Source organism: Trichosurus vulpecula, chromosome 8, assembly GCF_011100635.1.
Source record: "Trichosurus vulpecula isolate mTriVul1 chromosome 8, mTriVul1.pri, whole genome shotgun sequence".
Taxonomy (NCBI): domain Eukaryota; kingdom Metazoa; phylum Chordata; class Mammalia; order Diprotodontia; family Phalangeridae; genus Trichosurus; species Trichosurus vulpecula.
Window position 1 is genome coordinate 163,014,586 of NC_050580.1, and position 19,662 is coordinate 163,034,247.

Consider the following 19,662-nt stretch of genomic DNA (forward strand, 5'->3'; position numbering starts at 1 on the left):
ACATGTACAAACGGTTTTTAAAAATTTTCTTCTCTTCTTACGCTTCTACGTCCCCCTTATTTTTATTCAGTGCCTCCCCCCAAATTGCACCCGAGGCTACTACTGTTCCCTGGATCATTCCAGCACCCCCCGGGGAGTGGTATCTCCCACTTTGGGAATGTATGCACTATACCACATTAGTTCTTTCTGTGATTTTTTCACTTTCCAAGTCATAAGAGTATTTAAATAATTTGGAATTTTGAGTGTTTTCTTAACTTTATCCTTCTAATTCAGTGATAATTTTTTTCAAAATTCATTTTTATTGTGATTAATATTCAAATAGACATTTCAAGACTAAAAAGAACTGGAAGAGGGGAGGGGTGGAGCCAACATGGTGAAGTAGCAGGAAGAAGTATACCTAAGTTTTATGCTATAGTCCCCCCAAACAGATCTAGAAAATGCACCAGACACCTGGTGGGAAATTTCTTTCCTTTTTTGTTTTTTAAATTGTTATTTATTTTTAGTTTTCACCATTTACTTCCATAAGATTTTGAGTTCCAGATTTTCTCCCTGTCCCTCCCATCCCTCCCCTTATCCCCCGACCCCAAGATGGCATGCAATCTGATACAGGCTCTACATATATCTGGTGAGAAATTTCAAGAAAAAAAAATCAGTGCCATTTTTCTAGCCTGTGTCAGCAGAGGGAGACAGAGAAGGCTGAAGACATTAAGTATATAGTCTACAGTAACAGCCACATAGAATGCATGGTGCAGGGAGAAGCCAGGTACCAAGTTAAGAAGACAACATAAATAAAGCACAGACATGCCAAAACCTGTCTGGGTACAGGAATGAGTGCCAACTGGTAGCTCTATTGCTCACTATTCAATTCCATCTCCCAGTCTATTCTGAAGCCTGAACGGGAACAACTAGTGTAGGATTCCCAGAGAAAGGGGAGCCTGCAGTTCTTTGATTCTGAATCAATAGAGCTTTCTAACTGACTAATAATGGTGGACTACAGCAGCAGTCTACTGGAATTCTAACAAGATCAAGCCCACAGCTGTGTTATGCAGAGCCCAAACACAGGTTAGGAACTTTCAAGGCTCCGACCAGAAGGGCAGCTATCAGATTTGACCCTGGATCAGACAATTTTGGAAGAGTCAACAAACAAAAAAAGAATCCCACCATAAAAAGCTATTATGGTAAAAAGGATGCTTGAGACACAAATGTTAGAAGAAAAGAATTACTCCAAAACATCTACAAGCAAACCCTCAGAGAAAAATACAGCTTGGGAATAAATTTAACAAGGATTTCTGGAGGAATCGAGGAAATGAATTTTTTTAAAGTAAATTTTAAAAAAATAAATAAAATTACCCCAAAATCTGCAGCTTCCAGGCCAAAGGAAAATATTAAAAGCAGCCAGAAAGAAAGAATTAAAGTATTGAGAAGCCACAGTCAGGATCACATGTAATTTAGTAGCCAACACTATTAAGGAGTAGAGAACTTGAAATAATATATTCCAGAAAGTAAAAAAAACCTAGCAAAACTGAATATGGTCCTTTAGAGGGGGAAAAAAATGGACCTTTATTGAGATAAAGAACTTTAAGACATTCCTGATGAAAAAGCCAGAGCTGAGTAGAAACTCTGAAGTACAAACCCAGGCATTAAGAGAAACATAAAAAGATAAATATGAACAAGTAAGTGTTAAGAGACTAAAGAAGCATAAACTGCTTACCTTCAAATATGTATAACAATACAAACAAGGAATCATGAAGGAAAAGCGGTATAAAGGATATTATGAATAAAATGTATTACCAGAAAAAAGGTACAGTGATGTTTCTTGTTGTTTTATGGTAAAGAATGAGAACGATTTCTTTATTTGCCTCCCTGTGGTGAACCTATGACTAATTTTTCTGCATAGCTAAAACTTTTATGTCTTCTGGTTTAATTTTTTAGGATTTCAACAATATTGGTATAGTATTTTTTTAAAAAAAACCTATTGATATGTTTTATTTTTGTATAACAAATACAGATTACTCTTCTTGTATCTTGTCTCAGTGTAAAACAATTAAGGAAATCTAGTAATATAATCACCTTATCTGAAAGTACAGTGCAACATGCACTTTCATGTGCATTAGTATCAATTCCCCACCTCTCTGTTTTTTCAATTAGCAGATGTCTTTTTCTCTTTCCCATCCCCCAATCCATTTCCTTCAGTAATGAATCAGTTCATTAGTTATTGGGTAAGGATTTCACATTTAGAGTTGTAATAATTAAATTAATGTTGACAGTATAAAATTGGGCAATTTTTAAAAATCATTTAGTGCCCCCATGACTATGCCCAAAGAGTCATACAGTCAGGGTAATTTTTTTTTAAATGTAGTCCTGTGAAGAGCTATAAAAATGTGAATTACTCAAGTACTCCATTGGATCTGTGGTCTTACCTACATGGGAACTCCCCCAGGGACACAAATTGCAATCCATCCTTGAATGTCCATTCTGTGCAACCATTTTCCATGTCCACTCAGTAATTCACCATTGTAGGCCTCCTTTACATTATCTTGACTTCCTTGACCACCAATTACAGCAAGCTGACTTTTCATTGGATATCTCTTACTTTTCCCCACATAACTGGCGTTTTTCCTGTCACTTTTCTTTTCTGATTCCTAGTTTGTAATGTGTTATAAACACCATGCCCCTCTCTCTATTGACCTTGAGGGGATCTTTAACTTAAGTTTTCAGAGACTAGAGACATGACCTTCAGTCATACAACACTATTGGAACATTCTTGGTATTAAAAGATGGCTTGGAACCATTTAAAGAACTTTGTATGTTCTCAAAGAATGTTCACACTCCTTTCCTCATTCTGTTCAATTGGACCTGACATCATTTTTCCATGTCTTTTCAAGATTCTCGCTCTTTCTCTCTCTGTCTCTGTCTCTCTCTGTCTGTCTTTGTCTCTGTCTCTGTCTCTCTCTCTCTCCACACACACACGCACACAGTCTCATATACACATGCACACACAAACACACATTTCATCCACTTGATTTTTCCCAGGTGGTTATTTAAACTCTAAGTAATTATAAATCTCATTTAGCAGTCTTTGCAGTGTTGCAGGACTTGATATAATCAGCACAATATCATCTGCAAATAAGTGTATCTAGAAAATTTCACCATTTCTAGAGAATCCCTCTTTAACATGAATCTTACAGTAGATCTCCTCTATAACCGTGGCAAATACCTCTAGCAAGTATACCACCTCTCTGTTTTATACCTCACTGGAACGAAGGAAAAGGGGCAGTAAGAATGGAAGGAAGGAAGGAAGAGAGGTGAAGGGAGGGAGGAAACAGGATGAAACAACATTGTCTAAAATTTCAAGCAAGAGCCTAACATGTTTTTATGGTTTAAGCCAGTGGCATCCGAGTGAAGGCTAAACAATGACGGTGGATAAATCTATAGTTCTTAGGAGTTTGCGTTTCTGTTACCAGTTTTCTTTTCTTCATTTTATAAGTGGCCACTTGTTCCTTTGTCATAGAGATTATGACTCTTTCTTACTTAAAATCAACAGTAGGGGGCTGTGTAGTCCTAGGCTATTTTGTGAACTTCAAAGCTTACACAACTGCAATGCATCTCTTTCAAAAGGTGTTCAGACAGTTTGCAGTTGCATCGTTTCTTTTTTTTTTTTAACAAGGGGTCTTCCGAGCCCCTTTTGCCTTTACGGAGTTTGCTTTTAGTTGACACTTCTCTTTAACGGATACCATAATATAAGTTAGGGTAAGAGATTTTTTTCCATTCAGGGCCTTATTGCTCCAGAGAAAAGTTTAATAGAGGACTACACACAAGTAAGAGGCAGAAAGAAGCTAGAGGGGAACTTCAGGGACATCTAACACAACACCCTTATTTTATAGATGAGGAACCTGAGGCCCAGAAATGTTTAAGAAAAGTCTGGTACAAACTTAGGTGTTCTGAGTTAAATTGCAGCAGTCTTTCCACTATACAGCGCTGCTTCACAACTTGTCAGATGTTTAAAAAGAGAAACATAAAACATTTAATTAGTTCACTTAATGTGAGCAGACTACGCAGTAAGCACAGTAGTTTCATTTATGGAAAATAGGGAGAGAAGCACACGAGACTGAGGAAGGCTTAACAGCTGTGAGGGAAATTTGTTAGTAGAAGGTAAACTCATACACCTTGTTATTTGCATTTAACGGTGTGTTACTACTTCCCTCTGAAAGGTTAATTAGCTCTCTAGTAGTTTATGCTTTTCTTCTCTAAGAAATAACTCTTGAGATCTCAGGATTTATACCTGGAAGGCTCCTTGAATCTTTTCTCATGTTTTCGTATACTAGCTGTGTAATCCTGGGCAAGTTACTTATTCTTTATGATCTAGTTGGGAAGGGAGTCCTATGTTTCATCAAGGACCATATTTTATGATAACTGCCCTGCCAACAGTTGTGTAGCTCAGAGACAGATTTCATTTTGGACTGTTATGATGGACTGCTATGACTATCACATTCAAATCAGAATCTTAGAAGGTTTCGTAAGAGTAGTTAATGAATTATGGTCAATGACTAAGTTATATCACCTCAGTTTTTGTACTAGATTAATACTTGTTTAATGGATACTACAATAATATCCATGGAATGTTAATTAGAAAGACCTAGAGGAATGTCTCCAAAAATGCTAGGCATATCATGTGTAGGAGAATTTTAAGAGGGCATGGACAAGAATTACATGGGATTGGAAGTCATGGAAGAGCTGCAAATTGTGTTGTTAGAGAAGTGCTCACACTAAGATCATGAATCTATTGAGGTGTATTTGACTTAACAGATTATAAAGATTTATAATATCAGAGCTAGAAGGAATCTTAGAATTCACGTAGGCTAATTTTTCATTTTACAGATGAGGAACTTGAGACTCATAAAGAGGAAGTAACTTGCCCAAAGTCTCACAGGTAGTAATCAATCAATGTATCAGTAAGCACTAACTGAGCACTTATTCTGTGCCTGACCCTGCCCTTGACTCAGGGGATACAAAGCTAAAAATGAACGTAATCCCTCCCTGCAAGTAAGCAGCAGAGCAGGATTCAGAATCATTTCCTCTGATGAGCAGCCCTGAAGAACTCAGCAAACCCTCACATCAAAGGTGCTAAGCAATCACAACTACCAGTTCTTTCAGGACCTAAGGATATAGTTCATTTGGGCCAAACTGATTTCAATTCATGAATGGCAGCTAGGTGCTCTCTGACTCCTTGTCTGTGCTGTCAGCTCCTTATTAGCCATTTCTGATCTGTCCTTCCAACTCCCATCAATTACAACAAGCAAAAGCCAAGACAATCAAAGTTAGTATATTTTAAAGTAACTTCACAATTCATTTTTAAAATCTGAAATTTAAATCAGATACATATATCTGATATATATGTAGCTCTGTATCTCTGAGCTTATGAAAACTGAAGAATTAGCACATGAATGTGTGTTTTGCCAATACAAAATAGCAGACTTTAAAAAAATTTATTTCCAAGATATACAGTGTGTACTAAATGTCTTCAAATTGCTCAAAAATGATTGCATTTTGGCCTCAGTACAAATACAGCCAAGAGAGTCAACATTACATTTGAAAATACATTTTATTAGAAAGATTCAGTTAAGAATCAAATAGAATTGTCATTTTATTATGTTTATAAATTCATAAAACTGAAAAAATCTTTGATTATGACTATTAATAAATAAGCAAATACTTACCAAACCAGAGTTACTATTTCCAAAGCAATGTAATATATATATATATATATACATTTATATATATAATGTTTGAGTTGTAATCAGAGGAAATAGAATAAATAAGTAAATAGAACAGAATAAAAAATATTGTAGACGTAAAATAAAAAAAAAGATTTGGAATCTATTTGAATATGGGAAGTGAGTGAGGAATTGAAGATGATTCTGAAGGTGACTGGAAGAGTAGTGTTTGCCCTTGATAAAAAATAGGGAGGTTGAAAAGAGGGATGTGTCTGGGGGAGTGAAGAAGGGAAAGACAGTGAGTTCTGTATGTCAAGTTTTAGATGCCTATAGAACATCCAGTTCTAAATGTCTAGTAGATAGTTGATAATATAGGACTGGAACTCAGAAGAGATTAGAGCTGGATATATAGTTTGGGGAATTGTGTGCATACAGAAGATAATTAAACCCATAGGAGTCAATGAGGTCACTGAGAATGTAGAGAAATTGGAGAGGAGGGCCCAGGGCAGAACCTTAGGATATACCCACAACTAGAGGGTATGATATGGTTGATGAGCTGGCAAAAAAGACTGAGGAAGGAGGACTACCAAGAGAAAGTAGCAGCATGAAAACCCAAAGAGGAGAAAGTATACAATAATAGAAGGTGGCCAGGAAACAGAGAAAGGAATAAACCTTTTTAAAGCACCTACTCTGTGTCAGGTATTGTGCTGAGTGCTAAGTGGAAGGGGTTATGGTATGTGAAAATACTTGGTGCAGTGAGATGGTATAGTTTGGAGAGAGAGAGAAGCATGGTTGGGAGTGGAATGAAATTGGACAGCCTGGGTTTCGTTTCAAAATGAAGGCCCCAAAAGGAACTCACCAGTAGGAAAAGGGACCAGCATAGTGGAGGGATATTCCAGGGTGAGATTGCAGATAAAACATGATGTTAAAGTCTAAGAAGTTAGAAGCATAACTAAAAGGGCAATGACAAAAAGCAATTCCAGCTGAATTATGGGATTGGAAACAAGATTAAAAGGGAGAAGTGAGAGGAGACATAACGGAAGCAAGGAGAGGAAACATTTTTACAGTAGTTTCGCTGAAAAAGAGAAGATACAGAATGATAACTTGTGAATGGTAGAGCATTGGGGCATGTTTGTAGGCAATAAGGAAAAAATCAAGTAGATCAAAATAAACTGAATATTTACAAAGAGGATGATTGTGGGGGCAGTCTGTGGGAGATGGGAGGGTATAGATGAAGGCTACATTGTAGAAGGTTAAAAGTTCTTCTGAGAAGGTAGGAAGAAGAGGCAGTATGGGAGGCTTGAGGAAAGAAGAAGAGATTTGGAACAGCATTGTGGGAAGTGCAATGAAGAATTAATTAGGAAGGAATAAAATGAAGGGGCAGGAAGGGGGGAAACAAGCATTTATTAAGTACCTACCATGTGCCAGACAGAGTGCCAAGTGCTTTACAAACATCATATTTGATTTTTACAACAACCCTCTGGGGTAGGTGCTGTTATCCAATTTTACATTTGAGAAAACTGAAGCAGACGGCTTTTTAAAAAAATATTTATTTAATATTTTTAGTTTTCAGCGTTGATTTCCACAAGATTTTGAATTACAAATTTTCTCCCCATTTCTACCCTCCCCCCCACTCCAAGATGGCATATATTCTGATTGCCCCATTCCTCAGTCAGCCCTCCCTTCTATTACCCCATTCCCTTTTCCCTTACTTTATTGGAGGGCAAGATAGATTTCTATCCCCCATTGCCTGTATATCTTATTTCCCAGTTGCATGCAAAACAACTCTTTTTGAACATATGCTTTTAAAACTTTGAGTTCCAAATTATCTGCCCTCTTCCCTCCGCACCCACCCTCCCTAAGAAGGCAAACAATTCAACATAGGTCACACGTGTATCATTGTATAAAACCCTTCCACAATACTTATGTTATGAGACTATGTTTTGCTCCCTCCTATCCAGTCCCCCTTTATTCATTTTTCTCTCTTGAGCCTGTCCCTTTTCGAAAGTGTTTGCTTTTGATTACCCCCTACCCCTATCTGCCCTCCTTTCTATCATCCTCCCTTTTTTATCTCCTTCTTCCTTCTTTCCTGTGGGGCAAGGTACCCAATTGAGTGTGTATGTTATTCCCTCCTCAAGTCAAATCTGATGAGAGCAAGATTCACTCATTTCCCCTCACCTGCCCCCTCTTCCCTTCCAACAGAACTGCTTTTTCTTGCCGCATTTATGTGAGATAATTTACCCAATTCTATTTCTCCCTTTCTCCCTCTCTCAATATATTCCTCTCTCATCCCTTAATTTGATTTTTTTAGATGTGTGTGTGTATGTATGTATGTATGTATGGGTATGTGTATGTATATTCCCTTCAGCTACCCTAATACTGAGGTCTCATGAATTATACACATCATCTTTCCATGTAGGAATGTAAACAAAACAGTTCAACTTTACTAAGTCCCTTATGATTTCTCTTTCTTGTTTACCTTTTCACGCTACTCTTGATTCTTGTGTTTGAAAGTCACATTTTCTATTCAGCTCTGGTCTTTTCACTGAGAAAGCTTGAAAGTCCTCTATTTTATTGAAAGTTCATATTTTGCCTTGGAGCGTGATACTCAGTTTTGCTGGGTAGGTGATTCTTGGTTTTAATCCTAGCTCCATTGACCTCCGGAATATCATATTCCAAGCCCTTCAGTCCCTTAATGTAGAAGCTGCTAGATCTTGTGTTATTCTGATTGTGTTTCCACAATACTCAAATTGTTTCTTTCTGGCTGCTTGCAGTATTTTCTCCTTGATCTGGGAGCTCTGGAATTTGGCGACAGTATTCCTAGGAGTTTTCTTTTTGGGATCTTTTTCAGGAGGCAATCAGTGGATTCTTTCAATTTCTATTTTACTCTCTGGCTCTATAATATCAGGGCATTTCTCCTTGATCATTTCTTGAAAGATGATATCTAGGCTCTTTTTTGATCATGGCTTTCAGGTAGTCCAATAATTTTTAAATTCTCTCTCCTGGATCTATTTTCCAGGTCAGTGTTTTTTCCAATGAGATATTTCACATTGTCTTCTATTTTTTCATTCCTTTGGTTCTGTTTTATAATATCTTGATTTCTCATAAAGTCACTTACTTCCACTTGCTCCAGTCTAATTTTTAAGGTAGTATTTTCTTCAGTGGTCTTTTGGACCTCCTTTTCCATTTGGCTAATTCTGCCTTTGAAGGCATTCTTCTCCTCATTGGCTTTTTGGAGCTCTTTTGCCATTTGAGTTACTCTATTGTTTAAGGTGTTATTTTCTTCAGTATGTTTTTGGTTCTCCTTTAGGAAGTCATTGACTTGTTTTTCATGGTTTTCTTGCATCATTCTCATTTCTCTTCCCAATTTTTCCTCTACTTCACTTACTTGCTTTTCTAAATCCTTTTTGAGCTCTTCCATGCCTTGAGACCAATTCATATTTTTCTTGGAGGCTTTTGATGTAGGCTCTTTGATTTTGTTGACTTCTTCTGGATGTATGTTTTGATCTTTGTCACCAAAAAAAGATTCCAAAGTCTGAGTATGAATCTGAGACCATTTTTGCTGCCTGTTCATGTTCCCAGCCAACTACTTGACCCTTGAGTTTTTCTTTGGGGTACAACTGCTTGTAGAGTAGAGAGTACTTTGTCCCAAGCTTGAGGGGCTGTGCTGCTGTTTTCAGAGCTACTTCTACACAGCAAGCTCTGCCACACCAGTGCTCCTTCTCCCCCAAGAACCACCAATCAGGATTGTGGCCTAGATCCAGGCAGGGCAAAGCAGGCTTTGCACTCCCTGTCTATTAATCTGCCTCTTAATTCCTCCCACCAGGTGGGCCTGGGGCCAGAGGCAACTGCAGCTGCAGCTGTGGAAGCAGCCTCAGAGCTGCACCACCTCTGCCGCCCCTGGGGCAGTGGCCGACTGTGAACTCCTTTCCCTCTGTTCCCGCAGCTTTTCCCACTAACCTTTTCTGTTGTCTTTGTACTTTGTGGGTTGAGAAGTCCAGTAACTGCCACAGTTAACTGAATCAGGGCACTATGCTTGTTCTGCCCGGCTCCTGGTCTGGTTGGTCTTGGCATGCCCCATGCTGGGCTCTGCTCTCAGCTCTGTGTGATAGACCCTTCCCAACGACCATCCAGGCTATCCTGATCTGGAGCCCTGCTTCCTTTTGCTATTTTGTGGGTTCTGCAGCTCTAGAATTTGTTCAGGGCCATTTTTATAGGTGTTTGGAGGGGCTTGGGGGGGAGCTTAAGCAAGTCCCTGCTTTCCGGCTGCCATCTTGTCTCTGCCCCCTTGAAGCAGACAGCTTTTAAATTATTTTCCAGCTAGTAAGTGTATGAGTAGTTGATTTGCCCCTAAAATTTTTATATAATAATTAAATTTGGGACTAATTATCCAGTGTGTACTTGAGGGATTATATGTGTTATTCTAGCTGAAGTGTTTATTATTTATACATAGTGGTGTTTTAATGTAAGTTGTATATTACAATGCCTAATGCATATAAAGCATCAGATCATATAGGTAGGACCTAAGTACCATCCCTGATGATTATTTGAGGAGGCGATGAAAAGATTTAAGGGATTACATCTGGCAGAGAGAGTCCATGAAGAACTATGGACAAAGGCTCACAGTATTGTACAAGCAGAAACAAAAAATATCCCAAAGAAAAAGAAGAGCAGGAAAGCAAAATGGCTGTTTGATAAGGCTTTACAAATAGCCGAGGAAAGAAGGAAAGCAAAAGTTAAAGGAGAATGGTAAAGATGTGCCCAGCCTAATAGGGAATTCCAAAGAATAACAAGGAGAGAGAAGGTTTTCTTAAGTGAATAATACAAAGAAATAGAAGAAAACAATAAAATGGGAAAGACAAAAGATCTCTTCAAGAAAATTGGCGATATCAAGGGAATGTTTCATGCAAAAATGGGTTAGTGGAGGCAGCAGAATTCCCACTGAAATATTTACAATCCTAAAGGGTGATGCTGTTAAAGTGTTGCACTCAATATGTTAGCAAATTTGGAAAACTTGACAGTGGCCATTGGATTGGAGAAAATCAGTTTATGTCCCAGTCCTAAAGAAAGGAAATACCAAAGAATGTTCAACGTATTGAACAGTTGTGCTTGTTTTACATGCCAGTAAGATTATACTTAAGATTTACGAGCTAGGCGTCAGCAATGTGCGACCTGAGAAGAAGTGCAGTCTGGTTTTTGAAGAGGTAGAGGAACTGGAAACCAAATTGCCAAAATTTGCTAGTTTATGGAGGAAATAAGGGAGTTCCATAAAAATATTTATTTTTGCTTTGTTTATTACACTAAATAAAGCCTCTGTTTGGATCACAGCAAATTCTGGCAGCTCTTCAAGGAGATGGGAGGATCAGATCATGTTACTTGTCTCCTGAGGAATTTGTATGTGAGTCAAGAAGCACTAATTAGAATTGAACATGGAATGACTGATTGGTTCAAGATTGGCAAAGGAATATAATAAGGCTATATATTGTCACCTTATTTGTTTAACTTTTATGCAGAGTACATCATGTAAAATGCCAGGCTGGATTAATCAAAAGCTGGAATTAAGGTTGCTGGGATAAATATCAACAATCTCAGATATGCAGGTGATACCACTCTGATGGCAGAAATTGAAGAATAATTAAGAAGCTGCTTGATGATGGTGAAAGAGGTCTTGAAGCTTAATATGAAAAACAAAAACAAAAAAAACAAACAAAAGCCCCAAACCTAAGATTAAGGCATCTTATTCCATTACATCCTGGCAAATAGAGGGAGAAGAAATGAAAACAGTGTCAGGTTTTATACTCTAGAGTTCAAAGACCACTGTAGATGGTGACTGCAACCATGAAATTAAGACACTTGCTCCCTCGAAGGAAAAGTACGGCAAATTTGGACAGCATACTAGTAAAGATATCATCTTGCTGGCAAAGGCTCACATAATCTAAGCTGTGATTTTTCCCGTAGTAATTATGGCTGTGAGAGTTGGAATATAAGGAAAGCTGAGTGCTGCAGAATTGACGCTTTTGAATTATGGTGCTGGAGAAGTCTTTTTGAGAGTTCTTTGGATAACAAAGAGATCAAATAAATCACATCAAATCAAGAAGTTAACTCCTGCCATTTATTGGAAAGATGAATATTGTAGCTGAAGTTTAAATAGTTTGGCCACATAATGAGAAAACAGGACTCATTGGAAAAGACTCTGATGCTGGGAAAGATTGAAGGAAAAAGGAGAAAGGGACTGCAGAGGATGAGATCAGTAGATAGTGTCATGGAAGCAATGAACATGCACTTGAACAGACTTTGGGAGAGAGTGGAGGATGGAAAGGCCTGATCTACTGTGGTCCATGGGCTCACAGAGAGTTGGACATAACTGAGTGACCTGACGACAACAATAATAACAGTGCATATTAAAGGATCCCGTTATTTTCTTAGAAGACTTTCATGCCTCAAATATGTCTAGTTGTACTTTATTATTATATTGAGTCACTTGGTGGCAGTAATCAGAGAAGTAAGGAGTAATCTTCCCTAGATCTTGCACTGAAACCTCAGGGTTTTCTGAAGTAATGGAAATGCTCAATAGTATAATTAGCCTTTTTTGCTGGGTAACTTTCTCCTTGGAAATCTTAAATACCACACTAATAATTACTTATTTATCTAGGTTTTTGTCACTGTACTTCCAAAATGAAAATCAAAACAGGTAAACTGAGAAGTCCTGTGGTGGTTTAATCTTACTGTAGGGATCCAGTACCAAAAATAATTAAAAATCTCACTGCAAACATAGACTTAAAGGAAAAACATGAGTTTTTCATGAGGATTACATGAATACTTGTGAAAAAGAAATGCAATAAACAATTTAAAATGAAATAAAAACTCTGGAAGAAAGAATTAAAAAGAGAATAGCTTAGAAGAGAAAGTGGTAAATCTCACCCAAGAGTGGGATCCCTGAAAACTAGGATAGACCAAATAAAATCAAATGAAAAGATTAAAAAGAAAAGGAAAAAAGTACAATATCTCCTACCAAAAACAGCTAACCTGGAAAACATGTCAAGGAGAAATATTTTACAAATCATTTCTAAAGCTGAATATAATCCTACAAGAGAAAAATGGATCCTTAATGAAAAAGAGGACTTGCAAGCATATCTGATTAAAAAAAAGACGAAGGAAATACAAGCACAAGAGGCCAGAAAAACCTAGAAAGGTGACTTAATTTTAGTAATTTAGCTGCCTGATGATATGTAATGCTAACATCAATAAGGGAGATGAAATTTTTCCTTTTAGAATTTTAATGTCTTCAAAGAATATTAAGGGTATTAAACAAGAAAAACAGAAGTCCCAGAGTGGATTGGGTTCTGTTCTGAGGGTTTGATGAGGGGAAGTAGAAGAGAGAGCCAAAGGAGTTATAAGTAATGTAGAAAGGTGAGGAGGCTGCTTTCAAGGCCTCAGTTTATTCATCTGTAAAAAGATTAGATTGCACTAGATGGCTTCTGAGGTCCCTTCAAGCTCTAGTTCTGTGATCCTATGTGTGTACTGGTGAATAGGTTGTCCACCCAACTACACATTAAATGGGCCAACAGGTTTGGTTTTTTTAATAAGTGACAGAACAGGCAGAATTTTGTATATAATTTATCTTTCATGTTTCCAACATAGTTATATGCAGGAAATTACCTATGTAGTAAAACCTCTATAAATAGCCATATTCCCCTCTTAAGTTTATTAAATTATCACATTTTCTGAGTAATTATTAAATCCATTTTTATTCTTAAGCATCTTTAATCATTCTTTTTTATTTTTCTAATCTATTTTGTAAGAAGTTTCCAGATTCAAAATTATATTGTTTTCTTGTTTTTAAATTCAAAGGAAGCCATCATCTGAAGTAATAGGCAGGTAGTAAAAAATTATAATTTGATATTCTATGTCCTATATCCTTAGTTCCAAGTGTGATACTTTATCAACACTTCCACTTTAACAGGGTATAAATAACTCTTCAGAGCATCTTTTTATATTAATACTCAGAAGTGGATGTGTTTGGTAAATGATTGGCGGGGGGAGTGTGGAATAACGGTGTACTTAGAAAATATGTAGGTAATTCTGATAAATTGTGAGGTTGTAATTACATTTTTTAATGCTAGGAAACATGTAAGTGGGTAATAATTGTTTTTTCTCTTTTTTGTGTGTGGAAAAAATCAGAGATTACAGATCTTTTTTTTCTGCATTCGAATTTTTTTAATAGGAAGACAATATATGTCTTGTTCTCATGAACTACAAGCAAAAGACAAACAAATAAGTATATTTTGGAATATTATAGTCAAAAGTCAACAAGTGTATCACAGTGATTAATTTTACTTTTTCCCCCTCTCCTTTTTAGCAAAACTGTACAATCTAAAGTGGACTGCATTTTGGTAAGTAAAAACATTAATGTTAAAATGTTTCTTTGGGCTAATTTTACTTACATAAAAATATGTTAATCTTTATTAAATATTGTTTTTAAATATATCCTGACTTTAATAACAAGAGTTATATACTTAAATATAGCCCCATAGGGGCACAATATTTTCTTATACAGTTGCTTTTACAAAACATAACAAAACTCTCACCAGAAGACAACATGTAGTTATTTAAAGCTTATTATATTTTGCTGAAAATAATACCTCTGAAAATAAATATGTGAATTAAATACATTAATTAATTTTCCCCTTCTATTAACTATATAAATCTGGTGTTTTGGAGGGTAGTGGTGGGGATAATTGGTTGGTTTGGTTTTTTTTTTCTTTAGAACACATATTAAGATGCCGATTTTCTTGTTTTGTTTTGCCTGTATATATTTTTCAGATTTGGGCTAGATTTTTAAGAGTTAAGTACACAATTAATTTAATAGTTTAATTTTAGATTGTATTTGTAGTTCTTAGCTCTTGCTACACATATAGCTGAGTGGAATATGATGCTTCAGTGGGGGAAGGAGCATGCAGCTGTTCTTGCTACTGGAATAGTGCTGGCTTCTTGCATGTCTCTGTCTGCTGGGTCTGCCTAGAGTAATCAAGGGTCCTATTCTCAGCTTCCCAGCAGTGTCACTTCAGTAAGCCAGCCTTTTCCCTCACCTCTAGACTTGGGAGTTCAGGATGTCTCCCCTACCAAGTCTAACAGAAAGACAGTAATTCAGCTATTAGGTGCTTCACTACATCTTATTGGCCAGAAGGCATGGTGAGAAATGAGATAAATAGAGAACTGCAATATTTCTATGTTGATTTCAACATAGTTTCTGAAGAAGTTTATTCTATTTTTGATGGCATCTAGCTTGTATATTTACTGAGATAATGAAGAGTAGAGCCTTTTGTAATTATTAGATACGATATGTGCATACTGATTACAAAAAATCTAAATAGAATCAAATTGTTTAACTTTTTCCACTCATCCTAATAATTAGAGAAGTAAATATAACTTTTATTCTTTACCTTTGTTAGAGTTCAAAGTTGTGTTAATGTTTCAGGCAGATACTTATCCACATATGGTCTCCCTTCTAGTTCAAAAATATACAATGGTTGCATTTTAAAATTAATACATTATGAGGCATCCTTGCTGCTGTGCACTGGACTTGGAATCGGAGGATGTAAGGTCAAATCCTAGCACTGCACCTTATTATCTTTATAACCTTAAGCAAGTCACTTAACCTTTCTAGGCTTCAATTTCTTTTTCCTATATAAGGACAAGGTTGAACTAGATGATCTTAGGGTTCTTTTAACTCAAGATTTTATCATTTAAAACATAGTACAAAACATAATTGAGACTGAAATTTTCAATAACCTGTGCAAAAACAGCCTGAGAATGCAATTTGTCATTTTATTTTAGTAACCATTAAATATGCATTTGTTATGATTAGAACATTCAGTTCAATTCAACAAACGTTTGGTAAGCACATATACTGTGCTACTGAATTGGGCTCCTAGGGTACTAAGATAAAAATGAAATCTTCCCCTTTCTGCAATGAGTTTGCATTCTTTTAGGAAAATATGTGAAAGCATAATGTAAAGTAATTTGAGAAGGAGAGTGTACTAGCAACTAGAGACATCAGGGAACGCTGTAAAATGAATAAAGAGTTGTTTGGTGTTGGTGAACATGAATAATCTAATTCATATCACTGTTTACATGAATAGAGGTGTAAATAACAGGATATGATGAAAAACTATGAGTAAAAAGTTCAAATGGTGTAGCTTCCTGAAAAAAAAAGTAGCCAGGGTCTTAATGTCCTTAGAAGTCAGTCATTTCCCAATGGTCTTCCTCTTCCAATATGTATTGACCATCAATGCATTCAAATGCATATTCAAAGATATTCTCCCTGTAGGAATATCTTGTTTTAGGATAAGTATACCCAAGGACTTGCCTGTATCAAGTTCATCTGACTTAAAATTTGTTAATAGGAATGCATCTTTAACTAATACATTGTCTCCTATCCTGTAGGCCTCAGAACCGTGGTGATGGGAGAGAAATAGAGTTATTACAAGGGGTCATCAAATTCATACGCATCCTAAGCTTTGTTTTTTTTTATTTAGTTTCAGAAGTATATCCATAGCATGATTGACAGTCTATGTATGTCAAATAAATGAGCAAACATACCTTCTTGTAGAATGAATCTCACCAACTGCCTGTTAGACATTTCAAATTGAAGTTCTTTCCCATGCCATCACCCTGCATTTGTCACCATCTCTTCCTTTCCTTATCTTAATTTCTTGGTGAATCAATTCAACTCTTCACTGTCTTACTCTCTCAAGTCCCTTGCCTCCTTAGCTGGTGGTTTTGTCCTGAAAAGCTTCAGGCTTGGTTTTATTCCCATCATCTCTTGCCTCACTTCTATTCATATGCTGTTGAATAATGTTTGAGAAATAATGAAACCATCTCAACTGACCCCTAGCTGCATCAAGGCAATCCTTTTACATCTCCCTGATTAACTGACTTTCCCCATTCTACAGCAGCTTTTCCAAACTTTCCATTCTTCCTCAAAACTCCTTTGACTCCCCCTTCTACCATCTCAGCTGAGAACCTTTTCTCATTTCATTGAAAAAATGTAAACCATTTATTGTGAATGCTCTCTTCTTCCCTACTCTTCACATCACCCAAATGCCTTCTGCCATTGCCTTCCTTCACCTTTGTTTTTAAAACACATTTGTTTTAGAGGTGTCCTTTATTCTTGCCACAGCAAATCCCTTCCACATGCCAAAGCAATCCCATTCCATCCTGTCTTCTCCAGCAGATTTCTGCTTTCTATTATTCCTACTCTCTCATTTAACTGCAATTTCTCCCTTTCTAATTTCTCTATAATGGCTACTTCATACTGCCTGTACACATGCCCATTTTCCCCTCATCCTCAAAAAACCCCTCACTTGATCCATCTAGCCCTACTAGCTATTATTCCGTGTTTCTCCTGCCTATTATGGCTAAACTCCTTGAGAAGACCATCTAAAATAAGCACCTTCACTTCCTTTCCTCTCACTCATTTCTTAGCGCTACACTTTTGTTTCCAACTTCATTCAGTCGAAATTATTCTCTCCAGAGTTAACACTGACCCTTTAATTGCCAAATCTAACAACCTTTTCTCAACCATCATATTTTTTGAGTGTTCTGCAGTCTTTGACACTGTAGATCACTCTGTTCTCCTTGATACTCTCTTCTTTCAAGTTTCTCTGACACTGCTCTATCCTGGTTATGCTCCTACCTATCCTACCTTTGCTAGATCTTCATCCAGGTCATGCCCATTGAAAGTGGGTGTCACCCCCGCACCCAAGACACAGTCTTGGGTCTTCTTTTCTTCTCCCTCTTTACTATTTCATTTGGTCTTCTCGTCAGCAGCTCCGGTGGATTCAATGATCATTTCTCTGTTAATGATTCTTAGCTTTTTATACAGATCTAACCTTTTCCCTAAAACTTGTTTCTCCAGCTGTTTATTGGACATCTCAGTCTGGATGTCTTGTAGACATCTTAAACTCAACATTTCTAAAACTGAACCTCATTATCTTTCTCTCCCAAATTCTCCGCCTTCTGAACTTTCTTAGTATTGTCAGCGGCACCACCATGCTCCTAGTCACCTAGGCTCACAACCTGGCATCCTCAACTCCTCACTCCCTCTCACTATTCACATCCAATCTGTTGCCAACCCCTGTCAGTTTCATCTTTCTAACATCTCTCCCATATGCCCCTTTCTCTCTCTCCTCTGGCACTGCCGGCTCTCTACTGCAGATTCTCATCACCTCACACCTGGACTATTACAATAGTCTTCTCTTTGGTCTTTCTGCCTCAAGTCTGTCCTCACTCCAGTCCATCTTCCACTCAGCTGTCAGTTTATTCTTCCTAAAGCACAGATCTGACCATGTCACACACTGCCATTCAATAAACTCCAGTGGCTCCTTATTTCCTCAGCAATCATACGTGAAGTCCTCTGTTTAGCATTCAAAGCCTGTCACAACTTTTCACCCCTCCTATTTTTCTAGACACAACAGGGAATTTCCCTTAGCACTTTACTCTTTGCCACCCACTCTGCAGTCCACTGATACTTTATCCATCAGCAGACTCCAAGTATTTTCACTCACTGGCTGTCTCTTGTGCCTGGAAGACTCTCCCTCCTCATCTCTGCTTCCTGAATTGCCTGCCTTCCTTCAAGTTCCAGTTAAAATCCCATTTCCACATACTGACTCCAGCATATTTATACCACTATGAATAATGATCAAGGAACTTCTTCCACCCAGAACTTAATAAAGTTTCCTGGTGCCTGACAGCTTTTAGCTGTAAGTTCACAGGCAATAGCAAAGGGGATGGCCAGGAAAACCAGTGCCAGTCCATGTTGTCCTTATAGGTCAACATGAGTATCTTGCAAGGCCATGTGTGAGGCAGAAAGAGCAGAGGGCTCACTTGAGAAAGCCTAGTAAGGGTCAGAAAATCCTTGAGTGGCATCCTTAAAAGCTCAAGGAGTGGCAGTGACCAAAGCAATGTTGCAGTACTTAGACCTGAGAAGCCAGGAGCTCTGGACCCTCTACCTTTTTGATCCTATGCTCTGCACCTCAAAGATTAAGAGGGGAGGGCTAATCTAAGGAGGTGGAGGTCAACCTGGGACAAGAAGAAGTGCAGCCAGCCACCCTCCTCAAAAGTGTAGCATAGGGCTGGCCCTGACAGAGAGCCCTAGTTTAACCCAAAGAAGACATCAACTAGTGTAAAAAATTATTGTAACTCTAGAACTCCCCAAATAGTTATTGCCATGGACGGGGGAAGGGGACACAAAAAAACAAACAGATTTTCTACAAAAATGGAAATGAAGCAAGAGGTAAAAAATGAAATAAAATTCATGGAGAAAATAATTAGAAGGAGAATAACTAGCTTAGAAACAAAAATGCTAAATATTCACTAAAAATGGAATCCCTGAAAATTAGAGTATATCAAACAAATTAGTAACTGAGAAAGAAAATTAGAACAAAATCCAAAGATGGAGAAAATAGAAGAGAATGTAAGATATAACTGCTAACAAAAACAGCTGACTTGCAAAATAGATCAAGGAGAAATGATTTTAAGAATCATTGGACTCCATGAAAATAGTGATTAAAAAACAAAAGACTGGGCACCCTATTTAAAAAAATTATTAATGAAAATACCCAGATCTGTTAGAAGTTGAAGAAAATGGGAAGATAGAAAGAACTCACTGATCAGCCTCTTAGAATTCACTGATCACTTTCTAAAAGGGAAAGTTTCAAGAATGTCAAAGCCCAAATCCAGACCTTTCATATCCAATTAAAAATACTTCAAGCCCACCCTAGAAACAAGGAGTTCAACTATCAGGAACAACAATTAGCATCACACAAGACCTGGAAATTTCTCTTTTAAATGAGAGGAGATCTTGGAATACAGTATTTTATTTTAAAAGGCAAAAAGAATGGATTTATATCCAAGAATAGCTTGCCCTACACATCTAAGTATACTC

The 19,662-nt window shown here is 37.3% G+C and overlaps 1 protein-coding gene across 2 annotated transcripts in view; it reads left to right on the plus strand.

Moving 5' to 3' along the window:
- The window catches only part of RFX7 (regulatory factor X7), a 181,508-nt gene that overhangs the window by 86,911 nt on the left and 74,935 nt on the right, over positions 1-19,662 (plus strand). For both annotated transcript variants that reach the window (XM_036735415.1, XM_036735416.1), the window contains exon 2: positions 14,074-14,107. In XM_036735415.1, the coding sequence (XP_036591310.1) occupies positions 14,074-14,107 (34 nt within the window). The remainder of the gene's footprint in view (positions 1-14,073; positions 14,108-19,662) is intronic.